The following is a 22,829-nucleotide window of genomic DNA, read 5'->3' as shown; positions in this document are numbered from 1 at the left end:
TTTAACAACCCCCACTGTGGCCTGTCTCGCAGCACAACAGCAGCACTGGGAATCACCCGTGCCACTTGCAGCAGCCCCGTCAGACTTGTTATCGTTCAAAGGCTGACACCTTAATGACGCCCCGTGCGGCGCCTCACTGGGCACCATGGGACCCTCTCCTGAGCCGTTTGGGCAGGCAGAGCCTCGGCCCGCAGGCTCCAAGTTCTGACTGGGGCCGTGACTTACCCCAAGTTCTGAGTGGGGTGATGAGGCCTATGTGCTCGGCTCAGGCTCTGGCAGCGCATCGCCTGCACGGCAGGCCAGGCACCACCACCCGCTGCTGTAGCGTTTGTTGTCCGATCGGTGTCAGATAAAAGCTGGGATTTCACCCGTTACCTAGCTCAGATGCAGTTCCCTTGCCAGCCATTTCCTCATGCGTTCTTCCATCCACTCCTCCATCAACTGCTGTTCCCTGGAAGTTCCACTTTCTCCTGATCTTCCATTTCCTTTTGCGCTCTTCAGCTGTGCTTCCCTTGCCGTCTTATGGATGAAGTGATTCACCCACTATAAAATCCTTCCTCTAACTCCAAACCCCAGAAGCTTTCCCCAAGGACCAAACCAGACAGAGATTGCCGCTGAGAAAACCTCATTTGACCGCAGGCAGGTGAAGATGGGAAAAAGCACTTGGTTGCATAGCATAACAAAAGTTACCTGCCATGTGGATGCTTAGCTGCCCTTGTGGACCTGGCCTTTGTGGAACTGTGAAAGACGAAGCTCCTGCAGTCCTGGCCTGCGATGGCAATCACGCCCTGTGATTTGAAGGAAGGTCTGCAAAGAAAGGCACCCACATCTTGTGCTCTTGGCTTGGGTGAGCCACAGGGAGTCCAGGGGAACATCACAGTGGGGGGAGAACACGCTCACATTCTCTGGCCAAAGGGTGACATGCTGTCAAAGACTTCGGCTCAGGAGGGCTTAAGATCACAGATAATTTGAAAAGCAAAGTGTATTAAAGAGAAGCTTCCTCATAGTGATGCCTGTCACTTATCCCAATGAGTCGGGGCTAGGTTGTGCAGCAGTCTTTAAAAAGGAATGGGCAAAATCTTGAGGGGTCCTTGGAGCAGCTAGTGAAAGTGTGTGCTCTCCGCAAGTTATTCTCATCTCAGCAAGTTATTCTGATGTGGTTTGCAATGTGGTTAGAAAGGAGGTGGTTTCAGCAGGACTGCGATTATGTGTGTGCAGGAAGGGAGAACACAAGATTCAAGCAGCACCATTGTCAGATGGGAAAGAGGTACTTGCATGGGCACCGAGTATCTTGGTGTTCACTTCCATTCTTGCTGAGTGTGACTGGGTTGGAAGGCCTTGGAGGAGACAAGTGGAAGCAAGCTTCGGACATGAGCAGTAGAAGACCCAGCCCCTCGAAAGATGCTGGATCCCCATCATTGAGATACATACTGCTCCCTCATGCTCTGCTCTGGGTGTGCGCAGCCAGGCCGGCCACGAGGTAGGATGATGTTTTGCTGTGTGGAGTAGCTAGGGCAGATGCTTTCCCACAGAGGGCAATCAGAGACAGAGCAGCTCCCTGGCTCGACTTAACAACAGCTTTGTGTCTCTCCCACCAAGACAAAGAGAGCAAATCAAAATAGCAAGAGCAAGTCACAGTCACTCTTGTCCTTTTCTCTGGCTGTGCTTCAGCTTTAGGGAGTCTAGCCTACCACCGCAGAGTGGAAGGGTGTGAGAGAGCCAGTCTGTTTCCCTGCGCTCAGAGAACTGGTAAACTCCACATGAACAGGCGTTCCTAACTTCACACCAAGCGTCCATGAGGAGAAGAGTCACAAGCCCAGCTGTGCTCTCCAACAGTCTCAGCTTGAATGCAGCATAAATGGATGTGGAGCTAACTTGGGGTCTGAGGGGAACTCTGTGACATAGGACTGATGAAGCTGCAGGAGCTGTGTTCTTTGAGGAGAGGCCATCACCAGCTGGGCTGAAGGAGACCCATACTAATGACCCTTCTATACTGATAGGCCTTGACAGACAGGACCCAACTCGACCCATGTCTGGGCAACCTGTGGCTCTGGGATCCCACAACATGGGGAAGGGTGAAGGGAAGGAAGTCCTCTCCCCAGGAGCAGCCATGCGGGTTTGGGCTGAAGGGGAGAGGCAAGGGCTGAAGGCAGAGCTGTCGCAGGGCAGGGACGGGGAGCGGAAGGCAGAGGAGAGGAGAGCGCACGGCCTTGTGGCGGATCCTCCCTGGGCCAAGCGCTGGGAAAGCCTCTGCCACGGAAAACGGGAGCGGAGCTGCGAAGCAAAGCTGCTCCCTGAGCTCATCCACTCGGGGCAGGGCCAGTGCAGATGATGTCACAAGCAGAGCGGTGAGGTCACAGAGGAGGTCCTTCCCTATTGGTCCACACCACCCAAGTAGAGCGTGTGCTCCCGCTGCCCAGGACCAAAGAGCCCCAGTCCACGCAGGAGAGAGCCGGAGCCGGAGCCCTGCTTCCGAGGGGCTCGGCCACAGCAGGGTCGGCCGTAGGCAGGGCTTGGCCGGGCCGGCGGGGATGAGCTCAGGCAACCCCAGCCCAGCGACAGGAGCCACCGGACAGGGCCAGCAAGGAGGGCCAGGACAGGCGGGCACGGACAGGCGCGGCGCAGAGACACCGGAGAGAGCTGCGAGTGGCATGTCAGGAGCAGAGGAGGTCTGCACGGTGCCCGAGCAGGAGATGGAGACCGAAGAGACGGGCTCCGGGGGCCCCTCCGAAGGCAGCGAAGCAAAGCCCAGGAAGAGCCACTGCTCCCGCTCCTCCCGGGCCGGGCTGCTCTTCCCCGTCAGCCGCGTGGAACGGCAGCTGCGCAGCGGCCGCTTTGCGGAGCGCGTTGGAGCCCAGGCCCCCGTCTTCCTGGCTGCGGTGCTGCAGTGGGTGACGCGCCAGGCCATGGACGTGGCCGGCAGGGCTTCCAAGAGGAGCAAGCAGCAGTGCATTTCTCCATCGCACTTGCAGACGGCCGTGCGGGAGAGCTCCGCGCTCAAGCGGCTCCTACGAGGCGGCGTGCACTGGCGCCGCGGCGGGACTGTCCCCCGCAGCCAGCGCGTGGGCTCACCCTCCGGAAAGAGGACGACCACCAGTAAGAAGAGACGCCCCAAGCACAGGGCTGCGCCTGCCCGTGCCTTTCCTGCTGTGAAGTGAGAAGGGAGCAGAAGCTCTTGCCCCACACCACCCGGGCAAGGCACGCGCTGCTGCACGGGCAAGGCACTGTGCTCTACAGGTGCAATAAAAGCTTTTGCAGTGCCATGCGGGACGCGGGGCCTTTTGTGCTGCGTGTTGGCCTGGCGTCTCCTGGCTGGACAAGGGCACACAGCTGGATGAGGGGGGAGGCTGTAGAGCAGCCCTGGCTGAGCAGGAGGGCAGGAACCTGCCTGGAGGGCAACTGGCCCTGACGGGCAGCTCCTGCCTCCAGCTCAGGTTTGCATGTGGTCTGACAGTAGTTTAGGGGGGAAGCAGGGATCTGTCCCCCAGACTGTAAGGGAGGGTGAAGGGGAATGTTTCTGGAAGAGCAGAGCGTCCTGGAGGTTTCTCTTGCGCCGACCCAAGGGGGAGTACGGGAGAGACAGCCAGTGCCCCACAGTCCAGCTGCGTTTCCCCTTCCTGGGTGGGGAGGGCACGAAAGCTCTTGAGCTCATCGCAGCCCGAACCCCAACTCCCACAGCTGACTGCCCATGCAGAGCCCGACGGCCTGTGTTTTCCACACCTTGCTTTGCATGGCTGTCTGAGAGCACGCAGGTTCTGGATCCAGCCTGAGCAGTCTGCTCACCTTTCTGCCCAGCTGGAGACAGGCCCTCCTCTGGGATCTTCCCATGGGGCATCTACCCACTCGGGACCCTGGGAAGGCAGCAAAAGTGCTTTCTGGCCGTGACCGGTATTCAATGTCCCCCACTTTTCCTCTTGATTTCCACACTGCAAGATGGTCTGCTGGATGTGAAGTATGTATCCTACAGGTCTCGGCAGAAGTCAGTTTCCCCTGGATCTCCATGGGACGAGAGGGAAGAGAAAGGAAGAGCACATGTGTCACAGGGAAGTGTGTTGTCTGGTTTCCATAGGAAAATGCATTCCAACGAAAACTGTTAAAAAAAAGTGACCCAGCTCGTTGCAGGATTTCACAGAAAGTCAGGACATGACACGCTTTGGCTCAAGGAATGGTTAAAACACACTCTTCTTTCAATCTTGTCCTACCCATACATTCCAGAGGTGGTTTCCAGTGGAGACAAGGGGAGAGACACATCCGTCCCTCACTGTCTTTAAGCTTGTTTCAGGCACAACAAGTACCATACCAACACATCCCTAAGACACCGGGGAAATTGTCTCTGTGGCACCACCAGCTTCTTGTTGCTGATGTAAATGCTGCTACTATGGGGAATTTATAAAAGAAGCAGGTATTCCTGACTGAAAATAATCAGTGCTGCAGATGCAACAAAGTCACCTGCTGCAATACTAGGAGATATAAAAAATTTACTCAAAAAAAGGGTCAATTAAAGGATAAAAAAGGCACTCCACACCTGGACATCTGAAAACAAGCCAAGGATAACCAGTGCTTTTGCTCTCTCCTTCCCTGGTCTTGAGGTGTGCGGCACAAGATAACCTGGCATGAGAAAGGCCTGCGGAATAATGTATCCTGAAGTTTGATCCTCAAGTCTGAGGTGTCTTAAACAACTGCACTACAACTTGTCTTTAAAAAAGGAATTTTCAAATTTTTCAAGGGCGAGGATCTCTCTGGCCACTTCTTTCCAACAAGGGTTTTCTTTCTCGTTTTCTTTACAACCATATTCTGCACTTGATTAATGGCAAGGTATGTTTTCTAGCTATGGGGCAAGACTGGAGTGGAGGAGGGGAGAACAGAAGCTGACTGTGAAACATTCAAAGTCCAGGCCTTGCCACTGCCTACAGCCTCTCTGCTAATGGCCCCGTTGGCGGAGTGACTTCCAGTCCTCTCTGCAAGTTTGTCCTTGTCCTTCATAACATGAGAAGAACCGTGCTCTTTCTCCAGCATGGGGGTGATTGCAGGAAGTAGGCGACTCCGTGGGGCACTGCCAGAGAAACCTTAGCAGCGGGACTGGCCAGCAAACAGGGGAGGTGAGTGCGGACAAGCTTGGGCAGAGCAGAGGCACTCAGACGGGGCACCTTCAGACCGGCTGTAAATGGCATCAGGCATTTTCAGAGCCTTCCAGGCACATGAATGGAGAGAAAACAGATGCAAAGGAAGGAAGGAAATGAGTGCTGAGAGGGAAGAGGGTCAGCAGTGGCACATGGCTGGTCATTCAATGTTTTAGACAGAAGAGGATCCTGGATCCTATAGTGAGAATGATCATGGCCAACATGGGAAAGTGGGAGAGGACAAAGTCCCATATCTGCTGGGACAGGGCACAGGAAGAGCCAGAGTTAGTGGCCAGGAAGAGCCCTCTTGGTTACGCCTTTCATGCATAAAGAGAAGAAATGGGGCAGTTTTGATCTTTCCAAAGGCAGGTGGGAGTCACAGCAAAAACTTGGAGCCTTCTTCCCCCACCACATCTGCCATGCCTGCATCCCCATGCCAGCAGCAGCCGTGCCCAGAGACCTTCAGGCTGTGGCAGAAGGGCAGAGCTGCAGACCAAATGTTACTGGTTACTCATGGCCAAGGAAGGCAGAGAAGCAGAGCTCGTCATCTGTCCTTGTCTTCGAGGAGGAACTGCCTGTTGTTGTGTTGGCTTTGCTCACAGCCCCGGGAGCTTCACCAAGCATTGCCTGGGGGCCCTGCATGGCCAGTCCCTAACACTGTCACCAACAGACGTGTAACTGCTTTGCAAAACAAGAAGCCTTAACTTTTAACAACCCCCACTGTGGCCTGTCTCGCAGCACAACAGCAGCACTGGGAATCACCCGTGCCACTTGCAGCAGCCCCGTCAGACTTGTTATCGTTCAAAGGCTGACACCTTAATGACGCCCCGTGTGGCGCCTCACTGGGCACCATGGGACCCTCTCCTGAGCCGTTTGGGCAGGCAGAGCCTCGGCCCGCAGGCTCCAAGTTCTGACTGGGGCCGTGACTTACCCCAAGTTCTGAGTGGGGTGATGAGGCCTATGTGCTCGGCTCAGGCTCTGGCAGCGCATCGCCTGCACGGCAGGCCAGGCACCACCACCCGCTGCTGTAGCGTTTGTTGTCCGATCGGTGTCAGATAAAAGCTGGGATTTCACCCGTTACCTAGCTCAGATGCAGTTCCCTTGCCAGCCATTTCCTCATGCGTTCTTCCATCCACTCCTCCATCAACTGCTGTTCCCTGGAAGTTCCACTTTCTCCTGATCTTCCATTTCCTTTTGCGCTCTTCAGCTGTGCTTCCCTTGCCGTCTTATGGATGAAGTGATTCACCCACTATAAAATCCTTCCTCTAACTCCAAACCCCAGAAGCTTTCCCCAAGGACCAAACCAGACAGAGATTGCCGCTGAGAAAACCTCATTTGACCGCAGGCAGGTGAAGATGGGAAAAAGCACTTGGTTGCATAGCATAACAAAAGTTACCTGCCATGTGGATGCTTAGCTGCCCTTGTGGACCTGGCCTTTGTGGAACTGTGAAAGACGAAGCTCCTGCAGTCCTGGCCTGCGATGGCAATCACGCCCTGTGATTTGAAGGAAGGTCTGCAAAGAAAGGCACCCACATCTTGTGCTCTTGGCTTGGGTGAGCCACAGGGAGTCCAGGGGAACATCACAGTGGGGGGAGAACACGCTCACATTCTCTGGCCAAAGGGTGACATGCTGTCAAAGACTTCGGCTCAGGAGGGCTTAAGATCACAGATAATTTGAAAAGCAAAGTGTATTAAAGAGAAGCTTCCTCATAGTGATGCCTGTCACTTATCCCAATGAGTCGGGGCTAGGTTGTGCAGCAGTCTTTAAAAAGGAATGGGCAAAATCTTGAGGGGTCCTTGGAGCAGCTAGTGAAAGTGTGTGCTCTCCGCAAGTTATTCTCGTCTCAGCAAGTTATTCTGATGTGGTTTGCAATGTGGTTAGAAAGGAGGTGGTTTCAGCAGGACTGCGATTATGTGTGTGCAGGAAGGGAGAACACAAGATTCAAGCAGCACCATTGTCAGATGGGAAAGAGGTACTTGCATGGGCACCGAGTATCTTGGTGTTCACTTCCATTCTTGCTGAGTGTGACTGGGTTGGAAGGCCTTGGAGGAGACAAGTGGAAGCAAGCTTCGGACATGAGCAGTAGAAGACCCAGCCCCTCGAAAGATGCTGGATCCCCATCATTGAGATACATACTGCTCCCTCATGCTCTGCTCTGGGTGTGCGCAGCCAGGCCGGCCACGAGGTAGGATGATGTTTTGCTGTGTGGAGTAGCTAGGGCAGATGCTTTCCCACAGAGGGCAATCAGAGACAGAGCAGCTCCCTGGCTCGACTTAACAACAGCTTTGTGTCTCTCCCACCAAGACAAAGAGAGCAAATCAAAATAGCAAGAGCAAGTCACAGTCACTCTTGTCCTTTTCTCTGGCTGTGCTTCAGCTTTAGGGAGTCTAGCCTACCACCGCAGAGTGGAAGGGTGTGAGAGAGCCAGTCTGTTTCCCTGCGCTCAGAGAACTGGTAAACTCCACATGAACAGGCGTTCCTAACTTCACACCAAGCGTCCACGAGGAGAAGAGTCACAAGCCCAGCTGTGCTCTCCAACAGTCTCAGCTTGAATGCAGCATAAATGGATGTGGAGCTAACTTGGGGTCTGAGGGGAACTCTGTGACATAGGACTGATGAAGCTGCAGGAGCTGTGTTCTTTGAGGAGAGGCCATCACCAGCTGGGCTGAAGGAGACCCATACTAATGACCCTTCTATACTGATAGGCCTTGACAGACAGGACCCAACTCGACCCATGTCTGGGCAACCTGTGGCTCTGGGATCCCACAACATGGGGAAGGGTGAAGGGAAGGAAGTCCTCTCCCCAGGAGCAGCCATGCGGGTTTGGGCTGAAGGGGAGAGGCAAGGGCTGAAGGCAGAGCTGTCGCAGGGCAGGGACGGGGAGCGGAAGGCAGAGGAGAGGAGAGCGCACGGCCTTGTGGCGGATCCTCCCTGGGCCAAGCGCTGGGAAAGCCTCTGCCACGGAAAACGGGAGCGGAGCTGCGAAGCAAAGCTGCTCCCTGAGCTCATCCACTCGGGGCAGGGCCAGTGCAGATGATGTCACAAGCAGAGCGGTGAGGTCACAGAGGAGGTCCTTCCCTATTGGTCCACACCACCCATGTAGAGCGTGTGCTCCCGCTGCCCAGGACCAAAGAGCCCCAGTCCGCGCAGGAGAGAGCCGGAGCCGGAGCCCTGCTTCCGAGGGGCTCGGCCACAGCAGGGTCGGCCGTAGGCAGGGCTTGGCCGGGCCGGCGGGGATGAGCTCAGGCAACCCCAGCCCAGCGACAGGAGCCACCGGCCAGGGCCAGCAAGGAGGGCCAGGACAGGCGGGCACGGACAGGCGCGGCGCAGAGACACCGGAGCGAGCTGCGAGTGGCATGTCAGGAGCAGAGGAGGTCTGCACGGTGCCCGAGCAGGAGATGGAGACCGAAGAGACGGGCTCCGGGGGCCCCTCCGAAGGCAGCGAAGCAAAGCCCAGGAAGAGCCGCTGCTCCCGCTCCTCCCGGGCCGGGCTGCTCTTCCCCGTCAGCCGCGTGGAACGGCAGCTGCGCAGCGGCCGCTTTGCGGAGCGCGTTGGAGCCCAGGCCCCCGTCTTCCTGGCTGCGGTGCTGCAGTGGGTGACGCGCCAGGCCATGGACGTGGCCGGCAGGGCTTCCAAGAGGAGCAAGCAGCAGTGCATTTCTCCATCGCACTTGCAGACGGCCGTGCGGGAGAGCTCCGCGCTCAAGCGGCTCCTACGAGGCGGCGTGCACAGGCGCCGCGGCGGGACTGTCCCCCGCAGCCAGCGCGTGGGCTCACCCTCCAGAAAGAGGACGACCACCAGTAAGAAGAGACGCCCCAAGCACAGGGCTGCGCCTGCCCGTGCCTTTCCTGCTGTGAAGTGAGAAGGGAGCAGAAGCTCTTGCCCCACACCACCCGGGCAAGGCACGCGCTGCTACACGGGCAAGGCACTGTGCTCTACAGGTGCAATAAAAGCTTTTGCAGTGCCATGCGGGACGCGGGGCCTTTTGTGCTGCGTGTTGGCCTGGCGTCTCCTGGCTGGACAAGGGCACACAGCTGGATGAGGGGGGAGGCTGTAGAGCAGCCCTGGCTGAGCAGGAGGGCAGGAACCTGCCTGGAAGGCAACTGGCCCTGACGGGCAGCTCCTGCCTCCAGCTCAGGTTTGCATGTGGTCTGACAGTAGTTTAGGGGGGAAGCAGGGATCACTGTCCCCCAGACTGTAAGGGAGGGTGAGGGGGAATGTTTCTGGAAGAGCAGAGCGTCCTGGAGCTTTCTCTTGCGCCGACCCAAGGGGGAGTACGGGAGAGACAGCCAGTGCCCCACAGTCCAGCTGCGTTTGCCCTTCCTGGGTGGGGAGGGCACGAAAGCTCTTGAGCTCATCGCAGCCCGAACCCCAACTCCCACAGCTGTCTGCCCATGCAGAGCCCGACGGCCCGTGTTTTCCACACCTTGCTTTGCATGGCTGTCTGAGAGCACGCAGGTTCTGGATCCAGCCTGAGCAGTCTGCTCACCTTTCTGCCCAGCTGGAGACAGGCCCTCCTCTGGGATCTTCCCATGGGGCATCTACCCACTCGGGACCCTGGGAAGGCAGCAAAAGTGCTTTCTGGCCGTGACCGGTATTCAATGTCCCCCACTTTTCCTCTTGATTTCCACACTGCAAGATGGTCTGCTGGATGTGAAGTATGTATCCTACAGGTCTCGGCAGAAGTCAGCTTCCGCTGGATCTCCATGGGACGAGAGGGAAGAGAAAGGAAGAGCACATGTGTCACAGGGAAGTGTGTTGTCTGGTTTCCATAGGAAAATGCATTCCAACGAAAACTGTTAAAAAGAAGTGACCCAGCTCGTTGCAGGATTTCACAGAAAGTCAGCACATGACACGCTTTGGCTCAAGGAATGGTTAAAACACACTCTTCTTTCAATCTTGTCCTACCCACACATTCCAGAGGTGGTTTCCAGTGGAGACAAGGGGAGAGACACATCCGTCCCTCACTGTCTTTAAGCTTGTTTCAGGCACAACAAGTACCATACCAACACATCCCTAAGACACCGGGGAAATTGTCTCTGTGGCACCACCAGCTTCTTGTTGCTGATGTAAATGCTGCTACTATGCGGAATTTATAAAAGAAGCAGGTATTCCTGACTGAAAATAATCAGTGCTGCAGATGCAACAAAGTCACCTGCTGCAATACTAGGAGATATAAAAAATTTACTCAAAAAAAGGGTCAATTAAAGGATAAAAAAGGCACTCCACACCTGGACATCTGAAAACAAGCCAAGGATAACCAGTGCTTTTGCTCTCTCCTTCCCTGGTCTTGAGGTGTGCGGCACAAGATAACCTGGCATGAGAAAGGCCTGCGGAATAATGTATCCTGAAGTTTGATCCTCAAGTCTGAGGTGTCTTAAACAACTGCACTACAACTTGTCTTTAAAAAAGGAATTTTCAAATTTTTCAAGGGCGAGGATCTCTCTGGCCACTTCTTTCCAACAAGGGTTTTCTTTCTCGTTTTCTTTACAACCATATTCTGCACTTGATTAATGGCAAGGTATGTTTTCTAGCTATGGGGCAAGACTGGAGTGGAGGAGGGGAGAACAGAAGCTGACTGTGAAACATTCAAAGTCCAGGCCTTGTCACTGCCTACAGCCTCTCTGCTAATGGCCCAGTTGGCGGAGTGACTTCCAGTCCTCTCTGCAAGTTTGTCCTTGTCCTTCATAACACGAGAAGAACCGTGCTCTTTCTCCAGCATGGGGGTGATTGCAGGAAGTAGGCGACTCCGTGGGGCGCTGCCAGAGAAACCTTAGCAGTGGGACTGGCCAGCAAACAGGGGAGGTGAGTGCGGACAAGCTTGGGCAGAGCAGAGGCACTCAGACGGGGCACCTTCAGACCGGCTGTAAATGGCATCAGGCATTTTCAGAGCCTTCCAGGCACATGAATGGAGAGAAAACAGACGCAAAGGAAGGAAGGAAATGAGTGCTGAGAGGGAAGAGGGTCAGCAGTGGCACATGGCTGGTCATTCAATGTTTTAGACAGAAGAGGATCCTGGATCCTATAGTGAGAATGATCATGGCCAACATGGGAAAGTGGGAGAGGACAAAGTCCCATATCTGCTGGGACAGGGCACAGGAAGAGCCAGAGTTAGTGGCCAGGAAGAGCCCTCTTGGTTACGCCTTTCATGCATAAAGAGAAGAAATGGGGCAGTTTTGATCTTTCCAAAGGCAGGTGGGAGTCACAGCAAAAACTTGGAGCCTTCTTCCCCCACCACATCTGCCATGCCTGCATCCCCATGCCAGCAGCAGCCGTGCCCAGAGACCTTCAGGCTGTGGCAGAAGGGCAGAGCTGCAGACCAAATGTTACTGGTTACTCATGGCCAAGGAAGGCAGAGAAGCAGAGCTTGTCATCTGTCCTTGTCTTCGAGGAGGAACTGCCTGTTGTTGTGTTGGCTTTGCTCACAGCCCCGGGGGCTTCACCAAGCATTGCCTGGGGGCCCTGCATGGCCAGTCCCTAACACTGTCACCAACAGACGTGTAACTGCTTTGCAAAACAAGAAGCCTTAACTTTTAACAACCCCCACTGTGGCCTGTCTCGCAGCACAACAGCAGCACTGGGAATCACCCGTGCCACTTGCAGCAGCCCCGTCAGACTTGTTATCGTTCAAAGGCTGACACCTTAATGACGCCCCGTGCGGCTCCTCACTGGGCACCACGGGACCCTCTCCTGAGCCGTTTGGGCAGGCAGAGCCTCGGCCCGCAGGCTCCAAGTTCTGACTGGGGCCGTGACTTACCCCAAGTTCTGAGTGGGGTGATGAGGCCTATGTGCTCGGCTCAGGCTCTGGCAGCGCATCGCCTGCACGGCAGGCCAGGCACCACCACCCGCTGCTGTAGCGTTTGTTGTCCGATCGGTGTCAGATAAAAGCTGGGATTTCACCCGTTACCTAGCTCAGATGCAGTTCCCTTGTCAGCCATTTCCTCATGCGTTCTTCCATCCACTCCCCCATCAACTGCTGTTCCCTGGAAGTTCCACTTTCTCCTGATCTTCCATTTCCTTTTGCACTCTTCAGCTGTGCTTCCCTTGCCGTCTTATGGATGAAGTGATTCACCCACTATAAAATCCTTCCTCAAACTCCAAACCCCAGAAGCTTTCCCCAAGGACCAAACCAGACAGAGATTGCCGCTGAGAAAACCTCAATTGACCGCAGGCAGGTGAAGATGGGAAAAAGCACTTGGTTGCATAGCATAACAAAAATTACCTGCCATGTGGATGCTTAGCTGCCCTTGTGGACCTGGCCTTTGTGGAACTGTGAAAGACGAAGCTCCTGCAGTCCTGGCCTGCGATGGCAATCACGCCCTGTGATTTGAAGGAAGGTCTGCAAAGAAAGGCACCCACATCTTGTGCTCTTGGCTTGGGTGAGCCACAGGGAGTCCAGGGGAACATCACAGTGGGGGGAGAACACGCTCACATTCTCTGGCCAAAGGGTGACATGCTGTCAAAGACTTCGGCTCAGGAGGGCTTAAGATCACAGATAATTTGAAAAGCAAAGTGTATTAAAGAGAAGCTTCCTCATAGTGATGCCTGTCACTTATCCCAATGAGTCGGGGCTAGGTTGTGCAGCAGTCTTTAAAAAGGAATGGGCAAAATCTTGAGGGGTCCTTGGAGCAGCTAGTGAAAGTGTGTCCTCTCCGCAAGTTATTCTCATCTCAGCAAGTTATTCTGATGTAGTTTGCAATGTGGTTAGAAAGGAGGTGGTTTAAGCAGGACTGCGATTATGTGTGTGCAGGAAGGGAGAACACAAGATTCAAGCAGCACCATTGTCAGATGGGAAAGAGGTACTTGCATGGGCACCGAGTATCTTGGTGTTCACTTCCATTCTTGCTGAGTGTGACTGGGTTGGAAGGCCTTGAAGGAGACAAGTGGAAGCAAGCTTCGGACATGAGCAGTAGAAGACCCAGCCCCTCGAAAGATGCTGGATCCCCATCATTGAGATACATACTGCTCCCTCATGCTCTGCTCTGGGTGTGCGCAGCCAGGCCGGCCACGAGGTAGGATGATGTTTTGCTGTGTGGAGTAGCTAGGGCAGATGCTTTCCCACAGAGGGCAATCAGAGACAGATCAGCTCCCTGGCTCGACTTAACAACAGCTTTGTGTCTCTCCCACCAAGACAAAGAGAGCAAATCAAAATAGCAAGAGCAAGTCACAGTCACTCTTGTCCTTTTCTCTGGCTGTGCTTCAGCTTTAGGGAGTCTAGCCTACCACCGCAGAGTGGAAGGGTGTGAGAGAGCCAGTCTGTTTCCCTGCGCTCAGAGAACTGGTAAACTCCACATGAACAGGCGTTCCTAACCTCACACCAAGCGTCCACGAGGAGAAGAGTCACAAGCCCAGCTGTACTCTCCAACAGTCTCAGCTTGAATGCAGCATAAATGGATGTGGAGCTAACTTGGGGTCTGAGGGGAACTCTGTGACATAGGACTGATGAAGCTGCAGGAGCTGTGCTCTTTGAGGAGAGGCCACCACCAGCTGGGCTGAAGGAGACCCATACTAATGACCCTTCTATACTGATAGGCCTTGACAGACAGGACCCAACTCGACCCATGTCTGGGCAACCTGTGGCTCTGGGATCCCACAACATGGGGAAGGGTGAAGGGAAGGAAGTCCTCTCCCCAGGAGCAGCCATGCGGGTTTGGGCTGAAGGGGAGAGGCAAGGGCTGAAGGCAGAGCTGTCGCAGGGCAGGGACGGGGAGCGGAAGGCAGAGGAGAGGAGAGCGCACGGCCTTGTGGCGGATCCTCCCTGGGCCAAGCGCTGGGAAAGCCTCTGCCACGGAAAACGGGAGCGGAGCTGCGAAGCAAAGCTGCTCCCTGAGCTCATCCACTCGGGGCAGGGCCAGTGCAGATGATGTCACAAGCAGAGCGGTGAGGTCACAGAGGAGGTCCTTCCCTATTGGTCCACACCACCCAAGTAGAGCGCGTGCTCCCGCTGCCCAGGACCAAAGAGCCCCAGTCCACGCAGGAGAGAGCCGGAGCCGGAGCCCTGCTTCCGAGGGGCTCGGCCACAGCAGGGTCGGCCGTAGGCAGGGCTTGGCCGGGCCGGCGGGGATGAGCTCAGGCAACCCCAGCCCAGCGACAGGAGCCACCGGACAGGGCCAGCAAGGAGGGCCAGGACAGGCGGGCATGGACAGGCGCGGCGCAGAGACACCGGAGAGAGCTGCGAGTGGCATGTCGGGAGCAGAGGAGGTCTGCACGGTGCCCGAGCAGGAGATGGAGACCGAAGAGACGGGCTCCGGGGGCCCCTCCGAAGGCAGCGAAGCAAAGCCCAGGAAGAGCCGCTGCTCCCGCTCCTCCCGGGCCGGGCTGCTCTTCCCCGTCAGCCGCGTGGAACGGCAGCTGCGCAGCGGCCGCTTTGCGGAGCGCGTTGGAGCCCAGGCCCCCGTCTTCCTGGCTGCGGTGCTGCAGTGGGTGACGCGCCAGGCCATGGACGTGGCCGGCAGGGCTTCCAAGAGGAGCAAGCAGCAGTGCATTTCTCCATCGCACTTGCAGACGGCCGTGCGGGAGAGCTCCGCGCTCAAGCGGCTCCTACGAGGCGGCGTGCACTGGCGCCGCGGCGGGACTGTCCCCCGCAGCCAGCGCGTGGGCTCACCCTCCAGAAAGAGGACGACCACCAGTAAGAAGAGACGCCCCAAGCACAGGGCTGCGCCTGCCCGTGCCTTTCCTGCTGTGAAGTGAGAAGGGAGCAGAAGCTCTTGCCCCACACCACCCGGGCAAGGCACGCGCTGCTACACGGGCAAGGCACTGTGCTCTACAGGTGCAATAAAAGCTTTTGCAGTGCCATGCGGGACGCGGGGCCTTTTGTGCTGCGTGTTGGCCTGGCGTCTCCTGGCTGGACAAGGGCACACAGCTGGATGAGGGGGGAGGCTGTAGAGCAGCCCTGGCTGAGCAGGAGGGCAGGAACCTGCCTGGAGGGCAACTGGCCCTGACGGGCAGCTCCTGCCTCCAGCTCAGGTTTGCATGTGGTCTGACAGTAGTTTAGGGGGGAAGCAGGGATCTGTCCCCCAGACTGTAAGGGAGGGTGAGGGGGAATGTTTCTGGAAGAGCAGAGCGTCCTGGAGCTTTCTCTTGCGCCGACCCAAGGGGGAGTACGGGAGAGACAGCCAGTGCCCCACAGTCCAGCTGCGTTTGCCCTTCCTGGGTGGGGAGGGCACGAAAGCTCTTGAGCTCATCGCAGCCCGAACCCCAACTCCCACAGCTGTCTGCCCATGCAGAGCCCGACGGCCCGTGTTTTCCACACCTTGCTTTGCATGGCTGTCTGAGAGCACGCAGGTTCTGGATCCAGCCTGAGCAGTCTGCTCACCTTTCTGCCCAGCTGGAGACAGGCCCTCCTCTGGGATCTTCCCATGGGGCATCTACCCACTCGGGACCCTGGGAAGGCAGCAAAAGTGCTTTCTGGCCGTGACCGGTATTCAATGTCCCCCACTTTTCCTCTTGATTTCCACACTGCAAGATGGTCTGCTGGATGTGAAGTATGTATCCTACAGGTCTCGGCAGAAGTCAGTTTCCCCTGGATCTCCATGGGACGAGAGGGAAGAGAAAGGAAGAGCACATGTGTCACAGGGAAGTGTGTTGTCTGGTTTCCATAGGAAAATGCATTCCAACGAAAACTGTTAAAAAGAAGTGACCCAGCTCGTTGCAGGATTTCACAGAAAGTCAGCACATGACACGCTTTGGCTCAAGGAATGGTTAAAACACACTCTTCTTTCAATCTTGTCCTACCCACACATTCCAGAGGTGGTTTCCAGTGGAGACAAGGGGAGAGACACATCCGTCCCTCACTGTCTTTAAGCTTGTTTCAGGCACAACAAGTACCATACCAACACATCCCTAAGACACCGGGGAAATTGTCTCTGTGGCACCACCAGCTTCTTGTTGCTGATGTAAATGCTGCTACTATGCGGAATTTATAAAAGAAGCAGGTATTCCTGACTGAAAATAATCAGTGCTGCAGATGCAACAAAGTCACCTGCTGCAATACTAGGAGATATAAAAAATTTACTCAAAAAAAGGGTCAATTAAAGGATAAAAAAGGCACTCCACACCTGGACATCTGAAAACAAGCCAAGGATAACCAGTGCTTTTGCTCTCTCCTTCCCTGGTCTTGAGGTGTGCGGCACAAGATAACCTGGCATGAGAAAGGCCTGCGGAATAATGTATCCTGAAGTTTGATCCTCAAGTCTGAGGTGTCTTAAACAACTGCACTACAACTTGTCTTTAAAAAAGGAATTTTCAAATTTTTCAAGGGCGAGGATCTCTCTGGCCACTTCTTTCCAACAAGGGTTTTCTTTCTCGTTTTCTTTACAACCATATTCTGCACTTGATTAATGGCAAGGTATGTTTTCTAGCTATGGGGCAAGACTGGAGTGGAGGAGGGGAGAACAGAAGCTGACTGTGAAACATTCAAAGTCCAGGCCTTGTCACTGCCTACAGCCTCTCTGCTAATGGCCCAGTTGGCGGAGTGACTTCCAGTCCTCTCTGCAAGTTTGTCCTTGTCCTTCATAACACAAGAAGAACCGTGCTCTTTCTCCAGCATGGGGGTGATTGCAGGAAGTAGGCGACTCCGTGGGGCGCTGCCAGGGAAACCTTAGCAGTGGGACTGGCCAGCAAACAGGGGAGGTGAGTGCAGACGAGCTTGGGCAGAGCAGAGGCACTCAGACGGGGCACCTTCAGACCGGCTGTAAATGGCATCAGGCATTTTCAGAGCCTTCCAGGCACATGAATGGAGAGAAAACAGATGCAAAGGAAGGAAGGAAATGAGTGCTGAGAGGGAAGAGGGTCAGCAGTGGCACATGGCTGGTCATTCAATGTTTTAGACAGAAGAGGATCCTGGATCCTATAGTGAGAATGATCATGGCCAACATGGGAAAGTGGGAGAGGACAAAGTCCCATATCTGCTGGGACAGGGCACAGGAAGAGCCAGAGTTAGTGGCCAGGAAGAGCCCTCTTGGTTACGCCTTCCATGCATAAAGAGAAGAAATGGGGCAGTTTTGGTCTTTCCAAAGGCAGGTGGGAGTCACAGCAAAAACTTGGAGAACTTCTTCCCCCACCACATCTGCCATGCCTGCATCCCCATGCCAGCAGCAGCCGTGCCCAGAGACCTTCAGGCTGTGGCAGAAGGGCAGAGCTGCAGACCAAATGTTACTGGTTACTCATGGCCAAGGAAGGCAGAGAAGCAGAGCTCGTCATCTGTCCTTGTCTTCGAGGAGGAACTGCCTGTTGTTGTGTTGGCTTTGCTCACAGCCCCGGGAGCTTCACCAAGCATTGCCTGGGGGCCCTGCATGGCCAGTCCCTAACACTGTCACCAACAGACGTGTAACTGCTTTGCAAAACAAGAAGCCTTAACTTTTAACAACCCCCACTGTGGCCTGTCTCGCAGCACAACAACAGCACTGGGAATCACCCGTGCCACTTGCAGCAGCCCCGTCAGACTTGTTATCGTTCAAAGGCTGACACCTTAATGACGCCCCGTGCGGCTCCTCACTGGGCACCACGGGACCCTCTCCTGAGCCGTTTGGGCAGGCAGAGCCTCGGCCCGCAGGCTCCAAGTTCTGACTGGGGCCGTGACTTACCCCAAGTTCTGAGTGGGGTGATGAGGCCTATGTGCTCGGCTCAGGCTCTGGCAGCGCATCGCCTGCACGGCAGGCCAGGCACCACCACCACCCGCTGCTGTAGCGTTTGTTGTCCGATCGGTGTCAGATAAAAGCTGGGATTTCACCCGTTACCTAGCTCAGATGCAGTTCCCTTGTCAGCCATTTCCTCATGCGTTCTTCCATCCACTCCCCCATCAACTGCTGTTCCCTGGAAGTTCCACTTTCTCCTGATCTTCCATTTCCTTTTGCACTCTTCAGCTGTGCTTCCCTTGCCGTCTTATGGATGAAGTGATTCACCCACTATAAAATCCTTCCTCAAACTCCAAACCCCAGAAGCTTTCCCCAAGGACCAAACCAGACAGAGATTGCCGCTGAGAAAACCTCAATTGACCGCAGGCAGGTGAAGATGGGAAAAAGCACTTGGTTGCATAGCATAACAAAAATTACCTGCCATGTGGATGCTTAGCTGCCCTTGTGGACCTGGCCTTTGTGGAACTGTGAAAGACGAAGCTCCTGCAGTCCTGGCCTGCGATGGCAATCACGCCCTGTGATTTGAAGGAAGGTCTGCAAAGAAAGGCACCCACATCTTGTGCTCTTGGCTTGGGTGAGCCACAGGGAGTCCAGGGGAACATCACAGTGGGGGGAGAACACGCTCACATTCTCTGGCCAAAGGGTGACATGCTGTCAAAGACTTCGGCTCAGGAGGGCTTAAGATCACAGATAATTTGAAAAGCAAAGTGTATTAAAGAGAAGCTTCCTCATAGTGATGCCTGTCACTTATCCCAATGAGTCGGGGCTAGGTTGTGCAGCAGTCTTTAAAAAGGAATGGGCAAAATCTTGAGGGGTCCTTGGAGCAGCTAGTGAAAGTGTGTCCTCTCCGCAAGTTATTCTCATCTCAGCAAGTTATTCTGATGTAGTTTGCAATGAGGTTAGAAAGGAGGTGGTTTAAGCAGGACTGCGATTATGTGTGTGCAGGAAGGGAGAACACAAGATTCAAGCAGCACCATTGTCAGATGGGAAAGAGGTACTTGCATGGGCACCGAGTATCTTGGTGTTCACTTCCATTCTTGCTGAGTGTGACTGGGTTGGAAGGCCTTGAAGGAGACAAGTGGAAGCAAGCTTCGGACATGAGCAGTAGAAGACCCAGCCCCTCGAAAGATGCTGGATCCCCATCATTGAGATACATACTGCTCCCTCATGCTCTGCTCTGGGTGTGCGCAGCCAGGCCGGCCACGAGGTAGGATGATGTTTTGCTGTGTGGAGTAGCTAGGGCAGATGCTTTCCCACAGAGGGCAATCAGAGACAGATCAGCTCCCTGGCTCGACTTAACAACAGCTTTGTGTCTCTCCCACCAAGACAAAGAGAGCAAATCAAAATAGCAAGAGCAAGTCACAGTCACTCTTGTCCTTTTCTCTGGCTGTGCTTCAGCTTTAGGGAGTCTAGCCTACCACCGCAGAGTGGAAGGGTGTGAGAGAGCCAGTCTGTTTCCCTGCGCTCAGAGAACTGGTAAACTCCACATGAACAGGCGTTCCTAACCTCACACCAAGCGTCCACGAGGAGAAGAGTCACAAGCCCAGCTGTGCTCTCCAACAGTCTCAGCTTGAATGCAGCATAAATGGATGTGGAGCTAACTTGGGGTCTGAGGGGAACTCTGTGACATAGGACTGATGAAGCTGCAGGAGCTGTGCTCTTTGAGGAGAGGCCACCACCAGCTGGGCTGAAGGAGACCCATACTAATGACCCTTCTATACTGATAGGCCTTGACAGACAGGACCCAACTCGACCCATGTCTGGGCAACCTGTGGCTCTGGGATCCCACAACATGGGGAAGGGTGAAGGGAAGGAAGTCCTCTCCCCAGGAGCAGCCATGCGGGTTTGGGCTGAAGGGGAGAGGCAAGGGCTGAAGGCAGAGCTGTCGCAGGGCAGGGACGGGGAGCGGAAGGCAGAGGAGAGGAGAGCGCACGGCCTTGTGGCGGATCCTCCCTGGGCCAAGCGCTGGGAAAGCCTCTGCCACGGAAAACGGGAGCGGAGCTGCGAAGCAAAGCTGCTCCCTGAGCTCATCCACTCGGGGCAGGGCCAGTGCAGATGATGTCACAAGCAGAGCGGTGAGGTCACAGAGGAGGTCCTTCCCTATTGGTCCACACCACCCAAGTAGAGCGCGTGCTCCCGCTGCCCAGGACCAAAGAGCCCCAGTCCACGCAGGAGAGAGCCGGAGCCGGAGCCCTGCTTCCGAGGGGCTCGGCCACAGCAGGGTCGGCCGTAGGCAGGGCTTGGCCGGGCCGGCGGGGATGAGCTCAGGCAACCCCAGCCCAGCGACAGGAGCCACCGGACAGGGCCAGCAAGGAGGGCCAGGACAGGCGGGCATGGACAGGCGCGGCGCAGAGACACCGGAGAGAGCTGCGAGTGGCATGTCGGGAGCAGAGGAGGTCTGCACGGTGCCCGAGCAGGAGATGGAGACCGAAGAGACGGGCTCCGGGGGCCCCTCCGAAGGCAGCGAAGCAAAGCCCAGGAAGAGCCGCTGCTCCCGCTCCTCCCGGGCCGGGCTGCTCTTCCCCGTCAGCCGCGTGGAACGGCAGCTGCGCAGCGGCCGCTTTGCGGAGCGCGTTGGAGCCCAGGCCCCCGTCTTCCTGGCTGCGGTGCTGCAGTGGGTGACGCGCCAGGCCATGGACGTGGCCGGCAGGGCTTCCAAGAGGAGCAAGCAGCAGTGCATTTCTCCATCGCATTTGCAGACGGCCGTGCGGGAGAGCTCCGCGCTCAAGCGGCTCCTACGAGGCGGCGTGCACTGGCGCCGCGGCGGGACTGTCCCCCGCAGCCAGCGCGTGGGCTCACCCTCCAGAAAGAGGACGACCACCAGTAAGAAGAGACGCCCCAAGCACAGGGCTGCGCCTGCCCGTGCCTTTCCTGCTGTGAAGTGAGAAGGGAGCAGAAGCTCTTGCCCCACACCACCCGGGCAAGGCACGCGCTGCTACACGGGCAAGGCACTGTGCTCTACAGGTGCAATAAAAGCTTTTGCAGTGCCATGCGGGACGCGGGGCCTTTTGTGCTGCGTGTTGGCCTGGCGTCTCCTGGCTGGACAAGGGCACACAGCTGGATGAGGGGGGAGGCTGTAGAGCAGCCCTGGCTGAGCAGGAGGGCAGGAACCTGCCTGGAGGGCAACTGGCCCTGACGGGCAGCTCCTGCCTCCAGCTCAGGTTTGCATGTGGTCTGACAGTAGTTTAGGGGGGAAGCAGGGATCTGTCCCCCAGACTGTAAGGGAGGGTGAGGGGGAATGTTTCTGGAAGAGCAGAGCGTCCTGGAGCTTTCTCTTGCGCCGACCCAAGGGGGAGTACGGGAGAGACAGCCAGTGCCCCACAGTCCAGCTGCGTTTGCCCTTCCTGGGTGGGGAGGGCACGAAAGCTCTTGAGCTCATCGCAGCCCGAACCCCAACTCCCACAGCTGTCTGCCCATGCAGAGCCCGACGGCCCGTGTTTTCCACACCTTGCTTTGCATGGCTGTCTGAGAGCACGCAGGTTCTGGATCCAGCCTGAGCAGTCTGCTCACCTTTCTGCCCAGCTGGAGACAGGCCCTCCTCTGGGATCTTCCCATGGGGCATCTACCCACTCGGGACCCTGGGAAGGCAGCAAAAGTGCTTTCTGGCCGTGACCGGTATTCAATGTCCCCCACTTTTCCTCTTGATTTCCACACTGCAAGATGGTCTGCTGGATGTGAAGTATGTATCCTACAGGTCTCGGCAGAAGTCAGTTTCCCCTGGATCTCCATGGGACGAGAGGGAAGAGAAAGGAAGAGCACATGTGTCACAGGGAAGTGTGTTGTCTGGTTTCCATAGGAAAATGCATTCCAACGAAAACTGTTAAAAAGAAGTGACCCAGCTCGTTGCAGGATTTCACAGAAAGTCAGCACATGACACGCTTTGGCTCAAGGAATGGTTAAAACACACTCTTCTTTCAATCTTGTCCTACCCACACATTCCAGAGGTGGTTTCCAGTGGAGACAAGGGGAGAGACACATCCGTCCCTCACTGTCTTTAAGCTTGTTTCAGGCACAACAAGTACCATACCAACACATCCCTAAGACACCGGGGAAATTGTCTCTGTGGCACCACCAGCTTCTTGTTGCTGATGTAAATGCTGCTACTATGCGGAATTTATAAAAGAAGCAGGTATTCCTGACTGAAAATAATCAGTGCTGCAGATGCAACAAAGTCACCTGCTGCAATACTAGGAGATATAAAAAATTTACTCAAAAAAAGGGTCAATTAAAGGATAAAAAAGGCACTCCACACCTGGACATCTGAAAACAAGCCAAGGATAACCAGTGCTTTTGCTCTCTCCTTCCCTGGTCTTGAGGTGTGCGGCACAAGATAACCTGGCATGAGAAAGGCCTGCGGAATAATGTATCCTGAAGTTTGATCCTCAAGTCTGAGGTGTCTTAAACAACTGCACTACAACTTGTCTTTAAAAAAGGAATTTTCAAATTTTTCAAGGGCGAGGATCTCTCTGGCCACTTCTTTCCAACAAGGGTTTTCTTTCTCGTTTTCTTTACAACCATATTCTGCACTTGATTAATGGCAAGGTATGTTTTCTAGCTATGGGGCAAGACTGGAGTGGAGGAGGGGAGAACAGAAGCTGACTGTGAAACATTCAAAGTCCAGGCCTTGTCACTGCCTACAGCCTCTCTGCTAATGGCCCAGTTGGCGGAGTGACTTCCAGTCCTCTCTGCAAGTTTGTCCTTGTCCTTCATAACACAAGAAGAACCGTGCTCTTTCTCCAGCATGGGGGTGATTGCAGGAAGTAGGCGACTCCGTGGGGCGCTGCCAGGGAAACCTTAGCAGTGGGACTGGCCAGCAAACAGGGGAGGTGAGTGCAGACGAGCTTGGGCAGAGCAGAGGCACTCAGACGGGGCACCTTCAGACCGGCTGTAAATGGCATCAGGCATTTTCAGAGCCTTCCAGGCACATGAATGGAGAGAAAACAGATGCAAAGGAAGGAAGGAAATGAGTGCTGAGAGGGAAGAGGGTCAGCAGTGGCACATGGCTGGTCATTCAATGTTTTAGACAGAAGAGGATCCTGGATCCTATAGTGAGAATGATCATGGCCAACATG

General features: G+C 55.4%; 4 protein-coding genes across 4 annotated transcripts; all 4 read left to right on the top strand.

Annotated features, from left to right (window-relative positions):
* Positions 1–2,531: 2,531 nt before the first annotated feature.
* On the top strand, positions 2,532–3,158 carry LOC142361047 (histone H2A-like). The gene has a single exon (XM_075417483.1). The coding sequence runs from the start codon at positions 2,532–2,534 to the stop codon at positions 3,156–3,158; it is 627 nt and encodes a 208-aa protein (XP_075273598.1).
* Positions 3,159–8,357: 5,199 nt separating this feature from the next.
* On the top strand, positions 8,358–8,984 carry LOC142361022 (histone H2A type 1-like). Its single transcript, XM_075417397.1, has one exon. It carries the CDS (start codon positions 8,358–8,360, stop codon positions 8,982–8,984), a length of 627 nt encoding a protein of 208 aa, XP_075273512.1.
* Positions 8,985–14,185: 5,201 nt separating this feature from the next.
* Positions 14,186–14,812, top strand: LOC142361001 (histone H2A type 1-like). Its single transcript, XM_075417297.1, has one exon. It carries the CDS (start codon positions 14,186–14,188, stop codon positions 14,810–14,812), a length of 627 nt encoding a protein of 208 aa, XP_075273412.1.
* Positions 14,813–20,015: 5,203 nt separating this feature from the next.
* On the top strand, positions 20,016–20,642 carry LOC142360912 (histone H2A type 1-like). Its single transcript, XM_075417250.1, has one exon. It carries the CDS (start codon positions 20,016–20,018, stop codon positions 20,640–20,642), a length of 627 nt encoding a protein of 208 aa, XP_075273365.1.
* The last annotated feature ends 2,187 nt before the right edge of the window (positions 20,643–22,829 follow it).

This window comes from Opisthocomus hoazin, chromosome 1 (assembly GCF_030867145.1).
Source record: "Opisthocomus hoazin isolate bOpiHoa1 chromosome 1, bOpiHoa1.hap1, whole genome shotgun sequence".
NCBI lineage: Eukaryota > Metazoa > Chordata > Aves > Opisthocomiformes > Opisthocomidae > Opisthocomus > Opisthocomus hoazin.
This window is presented reverse-complemented; position numbering and strand designations above follow the sequence as displayed.

Coding starts and splice junctions, on each gene's coding strand:
- LOC142361022 (XM_075417397.1), top strand. CDS start 8,358: ATGAGCTCAGGCAACCCCAGCCCAGCGACAGGAGCCACCGGCCAGGGC.
- LOC142361001 (XM_075417297.1), top strand. CDS start 14,186: ATGAGCTCAGGCAACCCCAGCCCAGCGACAGGAGCCACCGGACAGGGC.
- LOC142360912 (XM_075417250.1), top strand. CDS start 20,016: ATGAGCTCAGGCAACCCCAGCCCAGCGACAGGAGCCACCGGACAGGGC.
- LOC142361047 (XM_075417483.1), top strand. CDS start 2,532: ATGAGCTCAGGCAACCCCAGCCCAGCGACAGGAGCCACCGGACAGGGC.